Genomic DNA, 19,003 nt, shown 5'->3' on the forward strand with positions numbered 1-19,003 from the left:
GCCCCAGCCTGGGTAAAGCTCTGAGCTGCCCACATCATGGGGCAGCCCCTTGGCCATTCGCTTCTAGACACCTTGGGATTAGCACTTCCTAAAAGCCACTCTCCTCCTGAGATGCTGGCTTTTCCCCACGGATTCTGTTGCTTCACTCAAAGGCTGCCTCACATTTCAGGTTTAGGATCTGTGATGGTTAATTTTATGTGTCCGCTTGGCTGGGCCACGGTGCCTAGAGAGTTGGTCCAATACCCATCTCAGATGTCACTGTGCAGGTGTTTTTTAGATGAGATTAGTATTGAATCAATAGACTTTAAGTAAAGCAGGTGACTCTCCCCAATGTGGGCGGGCCTCATCCAGACAGTTGAAAGCGTTACAAGCCTGAGGTTCCCAGAGGAAGAAGCAATTCGGCCTCTAGACGGGCTTGGACTTGAGTTGCCGCATCAGCTCTTCCCTAAGTCCTCCAGCCTGCTGGCGTGTCCTGCAGAATTTGGACTTGCTAACCTCCTCAATCGTGTGAGGGAATTCCTTGAGATAAATAAATTCTGTCTCTGTCTCTCTCTATGTATTCTCCTACTGCTTCTGTTTCTCTGGAGAAGCCTAGCTAATGCAAGTACAAGATCTCACCACAAAATCAGGTTGGCCGTGTAGTCTGGCTCATGAGGCACCCATTTCGTTCCCCTGAGTCTCTGCACACAGACCTCTCTCCTGAATCCCAGACTCAGCATCTCAGCTATAAACTCGACATCTCACGTTGACGTCACACCTCAGCCTGACTTTGTCCAAACTTGAATGCTTTCCCCTCTCTCCCCAAGCCTTCTCTCCCTTCAGCGTTAACGCGTGTCCGTACAACGAACCCCCATTCACCTCTCCCCAACCCGTGTCCTGTGTTCAGTCATCCAGTCCCGCTGGTACTGCTGGCAGAATCCCTTCTGCCACACCTGTCCCCCTCTGTCTGCTTCCATCACCCTGGAGCCAACCTCGCTGTCAGCTGGGCCATGGCAGCATCCTCTGCTCCCACATGCCCCCAGTTTTGAAACACAAACAGGATCCTGTCTCACCCTTTCGAGAGAGAACCCTCAGTTCAAATGTCATGTGCTCAAAGAAGCTTTTCTTTCTTTTTTTTTTTGTTTAATTTTTATTGGGGTATAGTTGGTACAATCTTTTGTTAGTTTTGGGTGTATAGCAAAGTGAATCAGTTAGACATAGACACATATACACTCTTTTTAGGTTCTTTTCCCATTCAGGTCATTACAGAGTACTGAGCAGAGTTCCCTGTGCTGTACAGTAGGGCTTTATTAGTTATCTAGTTTATATACGGAAGTGTGTGTATATCAACCCCAATCAAATAAGCTTTTCTGATTAGCTGTTATTCTGCACATAATCATCCTGAAACTCCATGGCTCAGAGTGGCAACAGTATTTTATTATCTCTCAAGGGTTCTGTGGGTCTGGAGTTTGGGACGGCTGGGCTGCGCAGTTGTGGATCAGAGCCTCTCAAGTGCTTGCAGCCACAGGGCTGGAAGGTCTGCCTTGGGCTTCCTCACAGCACCAGGCATATAACACTGCCTACAGGTGGTTGGAAGCCCCAAGGGCAAATACTTCACTGAGGAGGGTGGCAGCTTCCCCACCTTCGATGGCCCAGCCTCAGAAATCACACAGTGCCATTTGTGATATACTCTGTTGGTCAACACAGCCACAAACCCCACCTGGTCTCAGTGGGGGAAGACATAGACCCACCTGGCAATGGAAGGAGGGTCACAGGACTGTAGACATAACTATTTAAAAAGTACCACACTGGCCATCCCTGATTCTGCACTATAGGACACTGAATGTGTCCTCACGGCTCACAACACAATTTGTAATTTTATATTTATTTCTTGACTATTTGTGGAATGTTTAGACCTAAAGGTACTCAAGGAAGGGCAGGAAATATGTCTGTGTGTCAGTCTGCTCAGGCTGCCGTATCAGAGTCTCATAGACTGGGTGTCTTAAACAACAGACATATATTTTCTCACAGGTCTGGAGCGGGGGAAGTTCAAGATCAAGGTTCTGGCAGGGTTTGGTTTCTGATGAGGACTGTCTTCTCAGCTTGCAGACAGCTGCCTTTTTGTTGTGCTCTCAAGTGGAGGAGAGAGATGGACAGACAGAGAGACTCTTCTGTTATCTCCTATTACCAGGGCACTACTCCTGTCATAAGGGCCCCACTCTCATGACCTCATCTAATTACTTCTAAACCCTAATTCCTTCTTAAAGGCCCCATCTCCAGATACTGTCGCATTGGGAGTTAGGGCTTCAACGTATGAGTTTTGGGGGGACGCAAATGTTCAGTCCATTACAGTCTATTTGGTTCGCCCGAATTCTCCCAGTGTTTGCAACATAGTGGAGATCAGTAAATACATGATTGAATCAAAGTGTCATTGGCTAAGGGATACTGTTGCTATAAAGATCACAACATGACAAACTAAGATAATTCTTTGTTTACTGGTTCTCTTGAACGCCGTCCATCACCACTCTCCTCCAATAACCTCTGTCACACAAGAGCACAGAGCAAAGCCAGAAAGGGCATTGCAGTAAATTAGCGATCAACTCTATTGCCAAGGTGGTCCAGCATTATGGAAAGTCCACAGTGCCTCAGGCCATCTGCAGCCCATCTTCCTGAGGACACGGGGTAGTTAACCCGGTAGAAAATCCATTTCAGTTGGCAAGGGGGAAGTTGGAGTGACAGTGTTTATAGTTAATTTCCAGAGGAGGTTGCAAAACACCCCTCCGGAAGGGCACTCTCCACCCACCTGGCTCTCTGGATATTATGTTATTCACAATACATGAGCTGGCATATAAATCCGCCGACCCTGTCTCGAGGAGGGCGTGTGCGTCATCCTGCGTTGCCTGGGCATCACCGAGCAGAGCGCAGGTCGCCGTGGCAATGGTGCTGGATGGGGTATGGTAATGAGCACTCCCTCACCCCTGTCATTTCCTACCTGTAATGGGAAAGAGGGAGACTGAGAGACGAGAGGGAGCGTGAATAACCTTTCACGGTAATCAGCTGGGCTCAGAGAAACCCTGACTTGGTGCAAACTCTTTGAAGTGACAGAGTGGAACTGACGGCTAGAGAGAAACCGGAACTCCCCAGGGCCCGCGTTTTCCCCATCCCAGGCTCTGGCATTGCTGTTGCCTCCTGACTCAGGTGTTGATTATGTTGTTTATCAGAGCAGGGAAAGATCCGGAAGCCAGGTGGGCCCAGAATGTCATTCACGCTCACTCCAGTGGAGATGCTGGTGGAGATGGTCTGATCCTCGGGCTGGTCATGGTGGCACGATCGCATCACACGCTGGTGCTCTCACGGGGAGCTTCACTCTGGGACCAGATCCCTGGTTCAGGTCCCACCTCTGCCCCCTGGTGACAGCACGACCCTCAGTGGGACATTCAACCTCTCTTTGCTTCAGCCCCTGAACTGCAAATTGAGAATTGCTCACTGGGCGGGTTCGAGTTAATATGTATAAAAGTATTTAGCAGGGTATTTAGCACATAAGTATGATATTAATGTTCGCTAGTTTCATGATTCTCATTATGGCAAAAGCACAGATTATTTGGGCAGATTGGGAGAGTGGTCCGGAACGGGGTCCAGCAGGAAGGGGGTCCGTCAGTGAGCAAAAGATGCAAAACCTTACTGGCCTTTAACGTGGCTTTTGGCTTTTCAGGGCTGGAAAGGAAAGGAATAAAGCGGACAGGTACGCACTGGATTGCCAGGAGAAGGCGTATTGGCTGGTCCACCGATGCCCCGTGAGTGCCGTCCTCCCTGGTCTCACCCATCTCTTCTTGCGCCCGACCACTCCCAACCTTGCTCCCCATCCGCCTTTTGTGGCTCATCTCTGCCTGGAGCTAGAATTGAATCTGCAGGAGTTGCTGCTCACGGTTTTGTTTTGTTTTTTTAAATGACATGTCAGTTTAAATTATTTGTTTATTTATTTATTTTTGGGTGTGTTGGGTCTTCATGTCTGTGCGAGGGCTTTCTCTAGTTGCGGCGAGCGGGGGCCACTCTTCATCGCGGTGCGCGAGCCTCTCACTGTTGTGGGCTCTCCTGTTGTGGAGCACACGCTCCAGACTCGCAGGCTCAGCAGTTGTGGCCCATGGGCCCAGTCGCTCCGCGGCATGTGGGATCTTCCCAGACTGGGGCACGAACCCATGTCACCCGCACCGGCAGGCGGATTCTCAACCACTGCGCCACCAGGGAAGCCCACTGCTCACTGTTGATTAACATCCAAGGGCCTCTGGCTGGAAGAGGAAATTCACCATCTGGATGGAGTTCGCCCGTGGCCCATCCATTGCTGTTAGGACTGAGTGCATTTCCATAGTGGAGGAGCCTGAATAAGTCTGCCTTGTGTGAGTGAGGCCTAGGACTCGATGCCTTAGAAGAGAATGTAAGAAGAAAAAAGTAGGACACAAGCTCCACGGCAGGAAAAATCACACGTGTAGGGAACCGGAAGCCGGCCTCGCCACGGCCATGCCGTGTGTCTCTTGCTGCCCTCCTTTTCCTCTCTGGATCCGGTCCCCGGCAGAGATGGGGGCCAGGGGATAAACGTGTGCTCAGCCTCATGGCTTAGAACACGTGGCGTCTCTGGCTTTGGGACGTTAGGTGGCCTAGAGGCACAAACTGGACATACGAGATGCGACTTGTAGCAGCTCATTACTTGGGAGGGAAGCCACATCCCCAGCGCGGAGAAGCAGGCTGTAACCGCCACCCACCGCGGGGGCCTCTGCCACCTCGGTTCCCTCCCGCGTCAGACCCGTGTGCTGCCTACCGGGCACTGGAGGTGGGAGAAGTGGAAGGAATTCTGCAAAGTGGAGCATTCGGAACACACGTTCCTCATCTTCCCCCTTTAGTTGTCTTGCCTGACCGGGAACCAAGTTCTCAGAACCAGAGAGCGAACTGCGTCCCTCACGGGGCCAAAGCTTCTGGAGTTTTGAACTTGGGGCCCATCAGATTTGGGCCGTTTTGCTACTTTCTGCATTCAAGACAGGCAGCCCGTAAGGTGTTCCAGCTGCGAGGGCATTGGTTTGGATGCCTTGTTGCTGAGGTTAAGGCCCTGGGGTTGAGGCGTGTTTGGTTTTGTTTTGTTTCAGGGCACCTCCTCCAGCTAGACCACTTGGCCGATGCCGACCCAGGTCCCTGGGGGCCTGAGCGGAAGGCTGCTTGACCGAGCACAGGGTCCTGGAGGTCAGAGCCCACACCCGCTGTCCCGCTGGTAGCGCAGGAGTGAGATCTTTGTGTGAGAGGGAGGCAGGCCTTGCTCAGCCCATATTGTCATCTGATCATCCTGAAGCCGGCGGGGTGGGGACCCTTGGTGAGGAGAATGGCGAATGGTGGATAAGCCTCTCAGGTGGTAAGAGGCACTGGTGCCCTGTGGCACCCATGACCGAGGCGGTCCTCCTCCTTGTAGGGTGGAAAACGGCCTCCGTATCACCTGTGGAGGCTCCGTGCTGTGGGACACCCATGTGCCTGCATCCCTTGCCAGGCGACAGAGTCTGACTGTGCACGCGAGCTGCCCTGGGACCCTATCCTCCCCTCTGTCCCTGCAGCCAGGAGGTCTACAGGGACACGACGAGAAGCAGATTATCCGCGTTGTTCCCAGGCCTCCTGGGGCAGCTCTCGGCCCCGACGCCGGGCAGGTGGCCGAGTGGCTCTTCCCTGTGTGATACAGAAGCACAGACGTTCAACAGTGTGTCCCTGACAGTGGCTTCTACCACCACCTCCCGCACGGTCCCCACTTCCCCCACCTCCATCACCTGCGTTGTCATGGTCACCGTCACCGCAGACCTGAGTGGAGAACTTACGGTGCCCCGGGCTGTGCACCAAGCATCGTTCTGCACGCGCTTCCTTGTTCCACCTCTGCGGCCCTCCCTGAGAGGCTACGTAATTAGTCCCGTTTTGCTGATGAGGAAGCAGAGGCCCAGGGCTGCTGCTGACTTGCCAGTGACAGCCAGTGAGTGAGCACCGGGGCACCTGGACCCACAGACTGCAGAGCCTTCCCTCCTGGTCTCCATGCTCCTTTGCCTCCGGTGACAGTGTCACAGGATGTTATTGTGTGTTTAAGGCCTTTGGTCACCTCCTTGGTCACTAGAGCATCACGTGGTCGCTGCCACTCTCATGCACATGGTGCCGGGTTCAGAGGTGCCTGTCCCTCAGTGGTGGCACGGGGGGTGGGGCATGTGCAGAAGGAAGCCTGCTGTGCTTGGAGCAGACACGAAGCTCCCCGGACACAAGACCTCTCTCCCCGCCCCGGGCCACTCACTGCCAATCCCCTAGCCCAAAACTGGACCAGGAGTCGGGGACGGGGCCGGGTGGCCCTGGCTCCTTCTCTCCCTGACTTTCGTAAAGCCTTCAGCCTCTCGGTGGCCCAAGAGCGTCAGGATGAGGGACGCGTCCTGTTTGAAGAGCATCCGGTTTGAAGTCTGTCTTGGCTGGAAACTGAGCAATCTGACTGACAACGCAGCAGCCCAGGCGCTTGGGGGCTGTCAGACCGTCAGGGGCCCCAGACACACTGTCAGCTGGGTGGGAAGGAGCCAGCCGGGCAGACAAAGCACTTGGCTGGGGGAGGTGACTGTAGCCAGGTGCCCTACTTACTGAGCAGATTCATCCCCTGTTCGTTTCTCTGTCCCTGGATCCACGAAACCTTCCTGGGGCCCCGAGTCTGCACCAGCCGGGGAGCCGGGAGCTGGGCGTGATGTAACAGCCGAAGGCCGCTGAGCACCTGCCACGTGCCTGGGTTGAGCTCTGGGCCTGGCTGGTCCCATGGACCTGACGAAAATGCTGTGACATAGGGGTGTCATTGCCCCGTCGTTCAGGTGGGGACATCGAGGTTCAGGAAGTCACAGCGGCCTGGGCAGTGCTGGGACGTGAACACACCTCTGTCTGACATGCTGCTGCCGTGGAAGGTGCACCCATGGGTGGGCCCCTCTCTCAGCTCAAGCAGCTCCAAGTCCAAACTGCTGACACTGGTGAGCCATGCCCTCCTGGAGCTGAGACCTCAGTGTGAGGGGCACAGCGAGGGGGGATGGATTCAGGGCGTGGGAGGCATCCTGTCATGAAGAAAGACGATGTTCCTCTCACATTTTTCCCCAGTGGAACAGGGTACAGATCTGGGCACAATGCAAACAAAGGTTCATCGTGTAAACGAATGGAAGGAGAAATGGTTCCTTTAGAAAAGTCGTCTTGGGGCCTCCCGTGCATTGTTGCTGTGCCATCTGTGGCATCTGTGTCTCCCCAGGGTACAGGCCGCTGACACGTGGACCATGAGTACAAGAAGGATGTGGTCTGGGAACAGAGGCGGCCTGTGGCGCGTGTGCTCTGAGTCAGGCGGTTGCTGGCCTGAGCGTCGAGCTAAACGGTCTCTGTTTCAACCACAAGTGCAGACACTCACCCGAGAGGATGACTGTCCTACACTTCCTGCTGAGGTTGGACTGAATGTCCAGAGAGGGGCAAAGTAAATTAAGTTATAGCTCCATGACTGAACACTGGGACAATATGAAAGTGATATTTTCTTTTTTTTTTTTTTTTTTGGTACGCGGGCCTCTCACTGTTGTGGCCTCTCCCGTTGCGGAGCACAGGCTCCGGACACGCAGGCTCAGCGGCCATGGCTCACAGGCCCAGCCGCTCTGCGGCATGTGGGATCTTCCCGGACCGCGGCACGAACCCGTGTCCCCTGCATCAGCAGGCAGAGTCTCAACCACTGCGCCACCAGGGAAGCCCTGAAAATAATATTTTCAAAGGCCATTTATGAACCTAGGAAAGTGGTCTGACATATAACGTTTTACCATTAAAACAGGATGGGAGAGTCCATTGACCTGATCCAAATTAAGAAAAAAAACCCCGAACATCTGTTTTGTGAATTTCCACTCTGTGCCATGGGCTTTAGGAGGCAATGGGGGTCTTTGCACTGGGAGCCGAGACAGACGTGGCCCTCGGGGAGCTTACAGTCTGGTGGAGGGACTGAGACTAGAACTACTGCACGGATGGATGTGCCCTGTACAGATGAGGGGACAGCTGTGAGGGGCGGGGGTCCTGCTTCAGATCAGGGGTCTGGGACCAGCTCTCCGCGGAAGTAACGTTCACGCCAAGATCAGGCTCCTCCAACCCTTCCCTCTAATTCTGTCTCTCCCTGCGTCAACCTCATCTCTCTCTCTGTCCCCTGTTTTGTTTTGTTTTTAAAACCATCTGGTGTTTTATTTGTTCTTTGTTTTCTGTGCCGCACACCAAAAAGGTCCAAACTGTACGTTAGGGGAGAGAGTCATGGTGAGAAGAGGAGAGAACAAGACAAGGGACGGGAGGGATGCGGTGCAGCCATATGTCACCGGGACGTGGCACTAGCGCCCACCCTGGCCCTGCTCTGGATGCCGGCTCTGGGACTGTCCCCTCCTCGTGGGCAGCCCTTGGGGGTATGAGGGTCCTTTCCTAACCTGAGTTAAGGAGCCGTTAGCAAATTGTCTCTTCGGCTTCTGCGTCAGGGATGTTCTCGGGCACCATGCCTTGGCGTTCACACTTCCTCCGGCTGGAGGGGGTGGTGGTGGGCTTGGCGTCTCTGGGAAGGCGGGGCTTCCTGCACTTGGCCTGGGCTGCACGCGGCTGCACAGCTCCCTGTCTGCTGACAGCCCACCGCCAGGCCACCGTGGCCCTTGTGTCCTGTGCGCTGACCGTCAGCTCTGCAGTATCTGCGTTCCAGCTGCCTCTTGCATCCCAGAAACTGTGTCAGCGGTGGCTCTGGTGACTGTGGTGGAGAACAGAGACCCCCATGCTACCTGGTGAATGAGTGGATGAATGAATGAGTGCATGAGTGAATGAGTGAGTGAGTGGGTGAATGCATGCATGCATGAATGAATGAGTGAATGATGAATGAGTACATGAGTGAATGAATGAGTGGATAAGGGAATGAGTGAATGAATGAAGGAGTGCGTGAGTGAATGAATGAGTGGATAAGGGAATGAGAGAATGAATGAATGAGTGCATGAGCGAATGCAGCCTGGGAGTTTCCCAAAACAGCAACAGGAGAAAGGCAGCCCCGTGGAGTGGTCTCAAGGGAGGGCCCCGGGGTGGGACTGCAGCTCCATGGGAGCAGCTGAGAGGTGAGGAGGGGCAACGGGGCAGCCAGAGGAGGCTGGAGGGGCCGGCGGGGACCGGCCGGCAGGACAAGGCCCCCGGGTGGCTCCAGCTCAGGGTCCTGCACCGATTACACAGGCGCACTGTGGAGCAGCTGAATTCACATCAGAGTGTGGATCAAGTTCAGAGCCAAGAGTTGGAGAAGGGGTCCAAGACGCGAGCAGACGACTGCACAGAAGCCCCTGAGGCTGGAGGGCCTGCTGAGGGGCAGGAGCCCCGAGGGGGGCAGCGTGTGTGTGTGCATGTGTGTGTGTGTGTGTGTGTGGCTGTGCCGGTACGTACGTGTGTGAGCTGCAAATGTGAGCACGTGTGGCTGCGTTCGGGTGTGAATGCATACCTGTGAGAGTGCGAAAGAGTGATGATGTGAGCTGTGAGTGGGAGGGGGTGTGTGCACGTGAGCGAGTCTTTGAGTGTGAGAGTAAGTGTGTACATGTGAGTAGTGTGGGAATATGCGAGTGTGTGTGTGTGATGTCTGTCTTCCGTCACCCTGGGGGGATTTCTTTGTACCAGATGGGTGCCCACACCACACAGAGGAGGTGGAAGACCCGAATTGCTGGCCTCGAGGGGCTGAGAGACCGAGCGGGGCTGGCTGGGGAGGCCTGATGGAGACAGGCAGACACCAAGGCCAGCTTTGGGCCAGGTGTTCACACACGCGCCCTTACGATGAACACAGCCTTTGCTTGGTAACAGTGATGCTCTGCTGAGAGCTTCACACTCCATCGTGCTAAATCCTCACAAGAACCTGACAGGCAGGAGGGCTCGTCTGCAGTTCTCAGGGGTGGGAAGGCGGAGAGGAGTAGTTTCCAAGATCTTCCTCACAGCTGGGAAGTGGCAGAACCGGGATTGGAACCTCTGCGTGCCTGACGGAAGCCTGGACTCTCCAACACAATGAACTGTAGAGCGGGAAGGGAGTCGGGGGTCCCACGTGCTAATGCCAGTGAACTCTGATTGAGTTTGCATTTTGTTTATCCATCTGTGCACCCACCCTCTCATCCATCCATCCATCCATCCATCCATCCATCCATCCATCACTTATCCATCCATCCATCCATTCACCTACCCACCCTCCATCCATCCATCCATCCTCCCTCCCTCCATCCCTCTGTTTTAGGTTCTGGGGATGCTGTGGTGGTGGAATAGCCCCATGAAACTCACCAGCTCACCTGGAGAATCGCACACACCCCTGTAGCTCCCCACAGGCTGGGCCACGACCCTCAGCTTGGTCTCACGGTTGGCAGCTTGACCAAGATCCAAAGTTAATCAGAAACTGGAGACTCTCCCAGCAGCGGTTCTTATGTTGTTTTTCTTTTTGTTTTCCCACTAAGCCGGGAATGAATGACGTGCTGGACTATGGCCTGGACCGAGTGACCGATCCAAGTGACGCTGAGGTAAAACAGGTAGGTCTCTGCTGCATACGCTGGGAGGGGCCTAGGTCAGGGTGTCAGGCTGGGAAGGTGTCCACATGTCTGTTGTCTGTTTGTGTCTGTGGGGCACTGGTACCTCCCCTTGGAGACTGCCGAAGAGGGGAGGCCTGTGGGCTGTGTGGTGTCAGAGCAGGGAGGCCATGGCAGGGGTTCTGGGCAAGAGAGGCCGGAGTCGGCCGCGTGCAGGGCAGAGCCAATGGGATCTAGATGGTTGGTTTTCAGACTTTTCTGAGTCACTTCCCCCTTTGAAAACCTGATGAAAGTTATGAACCCGTTTCACCCAGAGGTGCACAGACAGGCATTTCGCCCACAATTTCCTCCAGTCCCCCTCCCCCGCCCCAAAGTCTATAGGCTCCAGGCTCACAACCCTTGAATCAACTTTGGGTTTAAACCTTAATCCGCGTGACAGGACCTGGACTGTCCCACTTTCTTTTGCATCTCGTTGGGTGGGATCTTTGCAAAGATTCTCCTGCGCTTTTTATTTTAAAAGGACCCTTTCCCCCCAGTAGGCCACCACTGATGATGGGTGGCCGATTTCCTAAGATGGGTTTTTATTTGAAGAAAGACGGTGCAGGGCTTCCCTGGTGGCGCAGTGGTTGAGAGTCCGCCTGCCGATGCAGGGGACACGGGTTCGTGCCCCGGTCCGGGAGGATCCCACATGCCGCGGAGCGGCTGGGCCCGTGAGCCATGGCCGCTGAGCCTGCGCGTCCGGAGCCTGTGCTCCGCAACGGGAGAGGCCACAACAGTGAGAGGCCCGCGTACTGCAAAAAAAAAAAAAAAGGAAGATGGTGCAGAAGCTGCTGAAAGAGTGGGCACCCCGGTTAGGGCTTCCCGACCATGGCGCTGTTACCTGGGGCCAGACCGTGGTCTGGGGGCTGTCCTGTGCATTGTGGAGAGTTCAGCAGCCTCCCTTGGCCTCCACCCCCTGGAAGCCAGTAGCTCCGAGCCTTTCCCTGCCTGCCCCTCAGTCCCAACCATCAAAACTGTCTCCAGACTTTGTCCGGTGCCCCCCGGGGGGCCGAGATGGCCCCAGCTGAGAACCACAGATGCCAGTAAACCAGCCTAAACCCATGTAAACTAGCGGTAGACGGTTTCCTTGCTTTCTGTCTACCGTTGTCTTTGGGCAGCAAGGGGTCGGGGGCCTTGTTAGCCTAGCGTGTCATCCGTGAGCCAGTGCCTATGCCCTGGGCGGGCGCCGGGGGGTGGGGGGTGAGCCCGGAAGGGAGGAGGAAGGAAGTCGAGGGGCAAGAGGAAAGAGCAGGCGAAAGCTGGCCAGGAGGCTCTGACTTGGGTATGCTGCCCACCGGGACCTGGAACTCAGGATGGCTTTGGGGACCCCCCAGTGTGTGGGCCAGAGGCCCTGGTTTCGGCTGGAGTCCACCTGGAGGGGACGTCGCGTCCCCAGAGGGCATCCCCCCCCCGGGGACGTTGCTGGGACCCTCGTCCGTAATTCAGTCACCCTTCCACTGATGCACGCTTGGCACTGTCAGCCTTCAGCGGCCTTTCCTACGTCCCCCTCGTCAGATAACAGATAATTGCCAGGGCCTTGTCAGGCTTGGTTACCAAGGAAACAGAGTCATCGAGGAAAATACTGAACCAGCTGGAAGATTTGCAGTTATTATAGATAAGGCAGCTGTGGGAACCTCTGTGGTGGCGGGGGGAGGGGGAGGAGGAGGCCCGGCGCTCGCTCGGACCAGGTGCTGCTGTGTGTGTGTGTGTCTGTGTATGTGTGTGCCTGTGCGTGTATGTGCATGTGTATGTGTATGTGTACGTATGTGTGTGCATATGTGTGTATGTATCTGTGCATTTGTGTACGTGTGTATGTGTCTGTGTGTATGTGTTTGTGTGTGTATATGCGTGTGTATGTGTATCTGCATATGTGTGTGTCTGTGTCTCTGTGTGTGTCTGTGTGTCTGTGTGTGTGCACGCATATGTGTGTATGTATGTGTATGCATCTGTGTACGTCTGTGTATGTGTCTGTGCGTCTGTGTGTATGTGTCCATTTGTGTGTGTATGTATATGTCTGTGTGTGTGTCTGTGTATGTATGTGTCTATGTGTGTATGTGTGTGTGTATGTGTCTCTGTGTGTGCATCTGTGTGTGTATGTGTCTCTGTGTGTGTGTATGTACGTGTGTGTATGTGTCTGTGTATGTACGTCTGTGTATGTATCTATGTGTGTGTGTGTATGTATGTGTTTGTGTGTGTCTGTGTGCACGTGTCTGTGTGTGTATGTGTATGTGTATGCGTCTGTGTACATGTGTGTATGTGTCTCTGTGTGTGTCTGTGTGTGTGTCTGTATGTGTGTGTGTCTGTGTGTGCGTCTGTGTGTATGTGTTTGTATGTGTCTGTGTGTGCACATCTGTGTGTATGTATGTGTATGTGTCTGTGTACGTGTGTGTATGTGTCTGTGTATATGTGTGTGTCTGTGTGCGCGCGTCTGTGTGTGTATGTGTGCTGTATGCATGTGTCTGTGTGCGCGCCTGTGCACATGTGTGTGCACAAGTGTGCGTGGGGCGGGATCTCTAGCTTCAGCCCTGGCACGACAGTGCAGATGCTGAGTGAGCCACTTCCTCTCGGGCGCTATCTGAGGAGCCTTCCCAGGAGGGCGGCCAGGCCCCGCCGCTGTGGAAGTGTATCCAGGCTCCCTGGCGGGCAGGCTTGGGGCCGAGATGCCTCCTGCTCTCCGAGCCCCTTTCTTGGCAGACGCGGGCGATGCTCTCAGCCTGGAGTCTGCGCACGGGCGCGGGGTGAGGCTGCGGCCGCGGTGCTGTGTGACCAGGCTGCTGTCACTGCCGTTTAACCTCTGTCTTCTGTGTCTCTCTCCCACCAGCTCTCTTTCTCCTGTCTGCACTCTGGCTGCCCTGGTGCATTAAGAAGAACAAAGAACCGTAATCCTCCCGCGCACGGGGCCCCTCCGTCCTCCCCTTGGCCAGTGCGGGTCACAGCCAGCTGTTAGGGGCTGGGCTTTACCTGTGTGACCTTCCCCACAGTGGGACCCAGTGTCCCCTGTTTATCTGGCCTGAGAGGAGAAGGTCCAGAGGACGGGGCGTGTGTCCAGGAGGCCTTGGGGGTGCAGAGGTGTCGGATTGCTGCCTCGTTTAGAGAAGATCTCTCGGTGCCGGTTTGAAGAGATGACCCATTTCCAAGAATTCGTAAATTCTTGAAAAGATCTCTTTTTTCCTTAAACGGGGCAAATGATCCAAGAGCCATAAACACCATTGAGCACAGGAAGGAGGCTGTGGGCTTGGCAGGTGTCCACGACCCTGGGTGACCCGCTTCCTCAAGCTGATGGCCGCTGGCCACTGGGGCACCCAGCCCTGGGAGGAGCCAGCCAGAGCCAGGGTGACACATAGGGAGCGTGTCCTCTCTCAGTCCTGATGCCTGGAGGTGGGGGGCCACCTTCCCATTATCTCAGAGAGGATTTGGCCCTGCAGGGAGGGACTGAGTGGTGGCCGGGCCCCAGCCTGCTGTGGGAAGCAGTGCCTGGGGCAGGCCCTCCCTCCCTGACCCCGACAGGGTCACCAGGGTCGTTTTGTGACGAGGGCCAGTGCCGTGTGCTCGAGGGAGCTCTGACACCAGAGTGAGTACAGCTCCGCCACCCCCTGGACCTGTGACCTTGGACAAGCTCTTGAGCTCAAAGTCTCAGTTTCCTCATCTATAAAATGGGAATAAGAATAGTTCCTTCTTCAGGGGCCTCAGTGAGGTCATTTATGTGAAGCGTCTAGAACGGGATCCGATGTGTACACTGCAGCTTTCACTGTCATTACAACTGTCTCCCTGCTGCCAGAGAGCATTTATGGGGTCTGGAGGCCCTCGACCCTGCTTGGGGGACTGTCCCTCGCCAGTTTCCTTCTTGTCCTTGTCTCTTCTCATCCTTCTGCCCTGGCTGAGGGTTGGGGGGAGGCAGGTACACACCAGTGTCCACACCCCTGCCTGGTGCCTCGAACGGCTGCTGAGAACAGCACTGTTTACACTGGCGGCCACACCGGCCTTTGGGCGAAGGAGAGAAGTGTGGCTGCACAGCAGGAAGTCCTGTGCTCTGCAGAGCCCCCGGCCTGGAGCCCTCCGTGAGCTATAACCCCTCCCGCCATGTATTCCCCCAGCTGGGGACAAACGGCTGTCTTCCTGGGGCTCATGCGTGACCGATGGTAGCAGGGGGAGGGCTGAGGCTTGCCCACAGCTCTCTGTGTGCCGGCCACGGGGCCGGCTGCTTCACCCCTGGTCAGGGCTCTGTGCAGATTCAGCAGCTCACGAGGTAGAAGCTTTAGCATCTCTGCTCCACAGTTGAGACAGGCCGAGAGACCAGGCAACGTATCCGAGTCACACGTCTCGGAGACGGTGAAGCTGGGGTTTGGGCCCCAGCGGACAGGCCCCTGAGCCCACTCCGCGTCCTGCTGACGTGCCCTGATGTCTGTCACACAGCTTCTAGAAGCTTTGCTGGATTTTATTACCTTCTCCCAGCAGCTTGGGAAGTGAGGCTTATATAAGTTCCCTTTTTCAGAGGTCAAAAACGGAAACAGACAGATTGAGCCGTTTGCCCAGGCTGGGCCAGCCAGGGGGACATTTAGGTCCTCCGGGTACCACCTCTGCTCCCCGACTGCACCCTTCGGTCCTGCACCCAGGGCCCCTTTCAGGAGCAGACGGCCTGTGCTCAGGCCCCCAGCTCCACGCTCAGCAGGTCCGCACCTGCCTTGATGTTCTGCTGTCTTAGAATTCTTACTACTTTTTCGGACCGGGGCCGGGCATTTTCATCTTGCCTTGGGCCCTAGAAGCTGTGTGGTCATTCCCCCCCCGGCCTGATAGGGAAGGACATGGCAGGACAGACCTCCTTCGGATGCTCACAGCCTCGGATTCTCGGCTCCTTGGCTGGCCGGCTGCCCCCATCTCTTTCCTGTCTGCTTTGCATTAACGGCCTCAGTTCCCGGATTTCCTGGTTTCTGGCTTTTGACCCTTTCTCTGCTCTCAAGGCCTGTGTTCCCCGATTCCCTGTGGTTCTCCCCGCCTTGCGTTTCACTCCATGGCTTGCCCGGCTCTCAGCCCTGTTTGCACAGATTCCTGCCTGGCTGCCTGACCCCAGGGTCCCTGCCCACCCCTCTCTGAGGCTCTCGCGCCTCTGTCCACTGTCACCCCAGGGTCTCCCAGGGCACGGCCTTGACCCCTCCTGCCCTGTGACAGTCGTCTGCAGCCTGCATCTGGGTTTCAGGGCCAGCAAGCTGGCTGCAGAGCTGTGTAAACAAGATCTGGATGCGTCCCTATTTGGGCAACTCTGCAAGCGAAAAATCCTAAGTCAGAATCTCAAGAATGCAGAGTATTTGACAATTCCTTAGGCGGAGGGTTCCTGTTATAGCGAAATGTGTCACTGGGATGAAGGATAAAGAAGTGACTTCATCCCAGGTGGACCAGCTGCTGAGAAAGCCGGGGTTTGTGCATGCCTTCCAAGGTGCGACAAATGTTTATTTCTTATTTTACCATGAGGTGGCTTTCTCTGAATTGCTTAGAAGTGTGTGTGTGTGTGTGTGTGTGTGTGTGTGTGTGTGTATTTTTAAATAACTGCACTTTAATGTTATGGCCTTTGGCTAGGTAATAATCATATTGAAAGTAGGTTTGTGAGGTTTAGCAAGTAAGATACAGGATGCCCAGTTAAATTTAAATTTCACATAAGCAGCAAATAACTTTTGTTGGCGTGAATATGTCCCCAATATTGCCTGGGCATCCTGTATTTTATCTCGTAATCGGGACTAATGCCGTACCCTGTATCTTCTCAGCAGCAGTATCTGAACCCTGATCAGTAGCCAGGGTACATTGAGTCCCCGCCTTATGCCAGTCACTTAAGGATTCTGTCATTTAATCCCCCCCTTTTCTATTCCCTTTTACGAATGAGAAAACAGAGGCTTTGAGATGCCAAATAAGTCATCCAAAGTCAGGTCCCCGATTAGTGACAGAGCAGGGATTTTGACCTTTCTGAGCCCAAAGTCGATACTCTTTCTTCTAACGACTCCCACCCCATCAAATTCTCTCTCCGTCTTTCAGAAAAGTCCAGAACCCTCTCCCTCACTGCCCAGATACACATGCACTCCTAAAAGCACAGAGATACCCTGTATGTCAATCCACAGGAGGCAGATCCTATGTACAGCTTTTTTTTTTTTTAGTATTTATTTATTTATTTGGTTGCACTGGGTCTTTAGTTGCAGCAGGTGGGCTCCTTAGTCATGGCTCGCGGGCTCCTTAGTTGTAGCATGCGAACTCTTAGTTGAGGCATGCATGTGGGATCTAGTTCCCTGACCAGGGATCGAACCCAGGCCCCCTTCATTGGGAGTGCAGAGTCTTAACCGCCGCACCACCAGGGAAGTCCCTGGACAGCTGTTTTTAAAGCTAGAAATGCTGAAATCCACACGGACCATCCAGGGTGGAGGTGGGCAAACTCTTAGACTCAATCAAATCCACTGCAGTCTGATTCCCAGGAGATAGCTGATAATTTGGTGACTCAGAAAACCCACAGCAAACCACACCTTCGACACAGAGCCCTAAAAGGATAGCAAAGTCAAGGAGGGAGTTAACATATAAAAATTTTAAAACCCTGAAGCTTGAGATAATGACCCCAGAAATAAAGGTATTAAGCCGAAGTCAGACCACGCTAAGTAGACTAGAAATGGGTGTGCTGGTGACCGGTTTGCAAGGACAGCTCCCCGGGGAGCCCAGAGACCATCGGACAGGCTGAGAGTCTGCCTGTCTTGTCTGTGTTCGTCCACGCAGGGTCCCCGAGGCCAGAGGACAGTGGCCCCCCAGGACGGCTCATCCTGGGGCCTGGGCGCTTCAAAAGAGGGTGTTTAGGATGGTGTCTGCTTGATAGTACAGTTGCCATCTTCATACCAGTGTTCGTGCTTCCGGACTCCAGCTTCATTGAAGTATCATTGGCGTATCACATATGTAGGTTTCAGGTGTACAATGTGTGATTGGATGCGTGTAGATATTGCAGAATGATTACTGCCAACGAGGTGAGGTAACACCTCCATCCCCTGACGTAATTGCGATTTTTGTGGCGATAACAGTTAAGCTTTACTTTCTGACCAACTCACAAGTATCGTTAATTATAGTCACCATGCTGTGCTTTAGGTCCCCAGATCTTATTTCCCTTCTAGCTGGGAGTGTGTTTTACCATCAGTAGTGTTAATTACAGAGTGTCTTCTGTGTGTGTGCTTCCTCTTGTGATTGGGACCCTAGCACTCTTTTTTTGTTTTAATTTTAAACTAAATGGCCGGACAGAGAAGACATTTCATTCGGCGGTATCCTCAGCTTCAGGGCAAGGAGGAAGGCATTGGTGGAGAGAGCAGATCATTTTCTGTCTTTCCTGGATCACTCCTCAGCTTTGCAAAGGGCAGATCTGGGTTTGAATCCAGCCTCAGCCAGTTACTGACCAGGAGATGTCAGGGCCTTGGTTTCCTCAGCTGAAAATCAGAAAAATAAAACCTTCCTCCCTCAGACTCTGTAAGGGCTCAGAGAGGTGTAAATTGCTTTGTACTATTGCTTGGTGGTTATTATTACACAAAAGTCCAGCTTCCCTACTCTGACCCCAGGGTTCTTTTCTACCTGAAACATGTGTCTTCTAAAACAGCCCTATGTTAGGGCTGTTAGAGAATTGGAACAGATAATCAGTGTGATTGCCAAAATATTTGGGGAGTGTTCTCAATTTTTTAAGTGGAAAAATATTCTGTCAACCTTAAAATACATCTCCATTTTTCTGGGCCTCCAAGCACACTGCAGTCATCATTTGTTTGACATTTAATGAGCATCTACTCTGTGCCATACATTATGCTCAGGAAGATAAACATGGTCTTCCTGCTCTTAATGGTGCTTAATGGGTGATACATAGATTAAACAAAGAGTCACACAAACAAATATCTAATTATACTTGTGATCAGTGCTATGAAGAAGGAAGTTTGTGGGGGGGCGGCAGTTAAGAGAGGCCTACCTGAGCATTACCTTTCTGAGTTAACTCTCCCTACCCCACCCAGGAGGAAGGATTTCCTGCAAAAAGCAAGCACATAAAAATAATCTAGGGCTTCTCTGGTGGCACAGTGGTTGAGAGTCCGCCTGCCGATGCAGGGGACGCGGGTTCATGCCCTGGTCCGGGAGGATCCCACATGCCGCGGAGCGGCTGGGCCCGTGAGCCATGGCCGCTGAGCCTGCGCATCCGGAGCCTGTGCTCCGCGACGGGAGAGGCCACGACAGTGAGAGGCCCGCCTACCGCAAAAAAAAAAAAAAAAAAAAAATCTAATGATGCAAAATGAAACCCAGTGTGGATTAGAAAGGAGAGACTTGCGTATGACGTTCCAGATCAGACCTTCCTTCATTCCTCATTAATGGGCTCTGGTCCAGTACTTACTTTACTAACTGGCTAAGGGAGATCGTGTCCTCCTTGGACTTCTGACTCTATT

The 19,003-nt window shown here is 53.8% G+C and overlaps 1 protein-coding gene across 1 annotated transcript in view; it reads left to right on the plus strand.

The window, feature by feature from the left end:
* The window catches only part of RGS9 (regulator of G protein signaling 9), a gene marked incomplete at both ends in the record, with an annotated part of 80,976 nt that overhangs the window by 46,560 nt on the left and 15,413 nt on the right, over positions 1–19,003 (plus strand). The window contains 2 exons of the mRNA XM_079725139.1: positions 3,692–3,773; positions 10,470–10,532. Coding sequence (XP_079581265.1) covers positions 3,692–3,773; positions 10,470–10,532 — 145 coding nt within the window. The remainder of the gene's footprint in view (positions 1–3,691; positions 3,774–10,469; positions 10,533–19,003) is intronic.

The sequence above is a fragment of the Hyperoodon ampullatus genome (genome assembly GCF_949752795.1).
Source record: "Hyperoodon ampullatus genome assembly, chromosome: 19".
Taxonomy (NCBI): Eukaryota; Metazoa; Chordata; class Mammalia; order Artiodactyla; family Ziphiidae; genus Hyperoodon; species Hyperoodon ampullatus.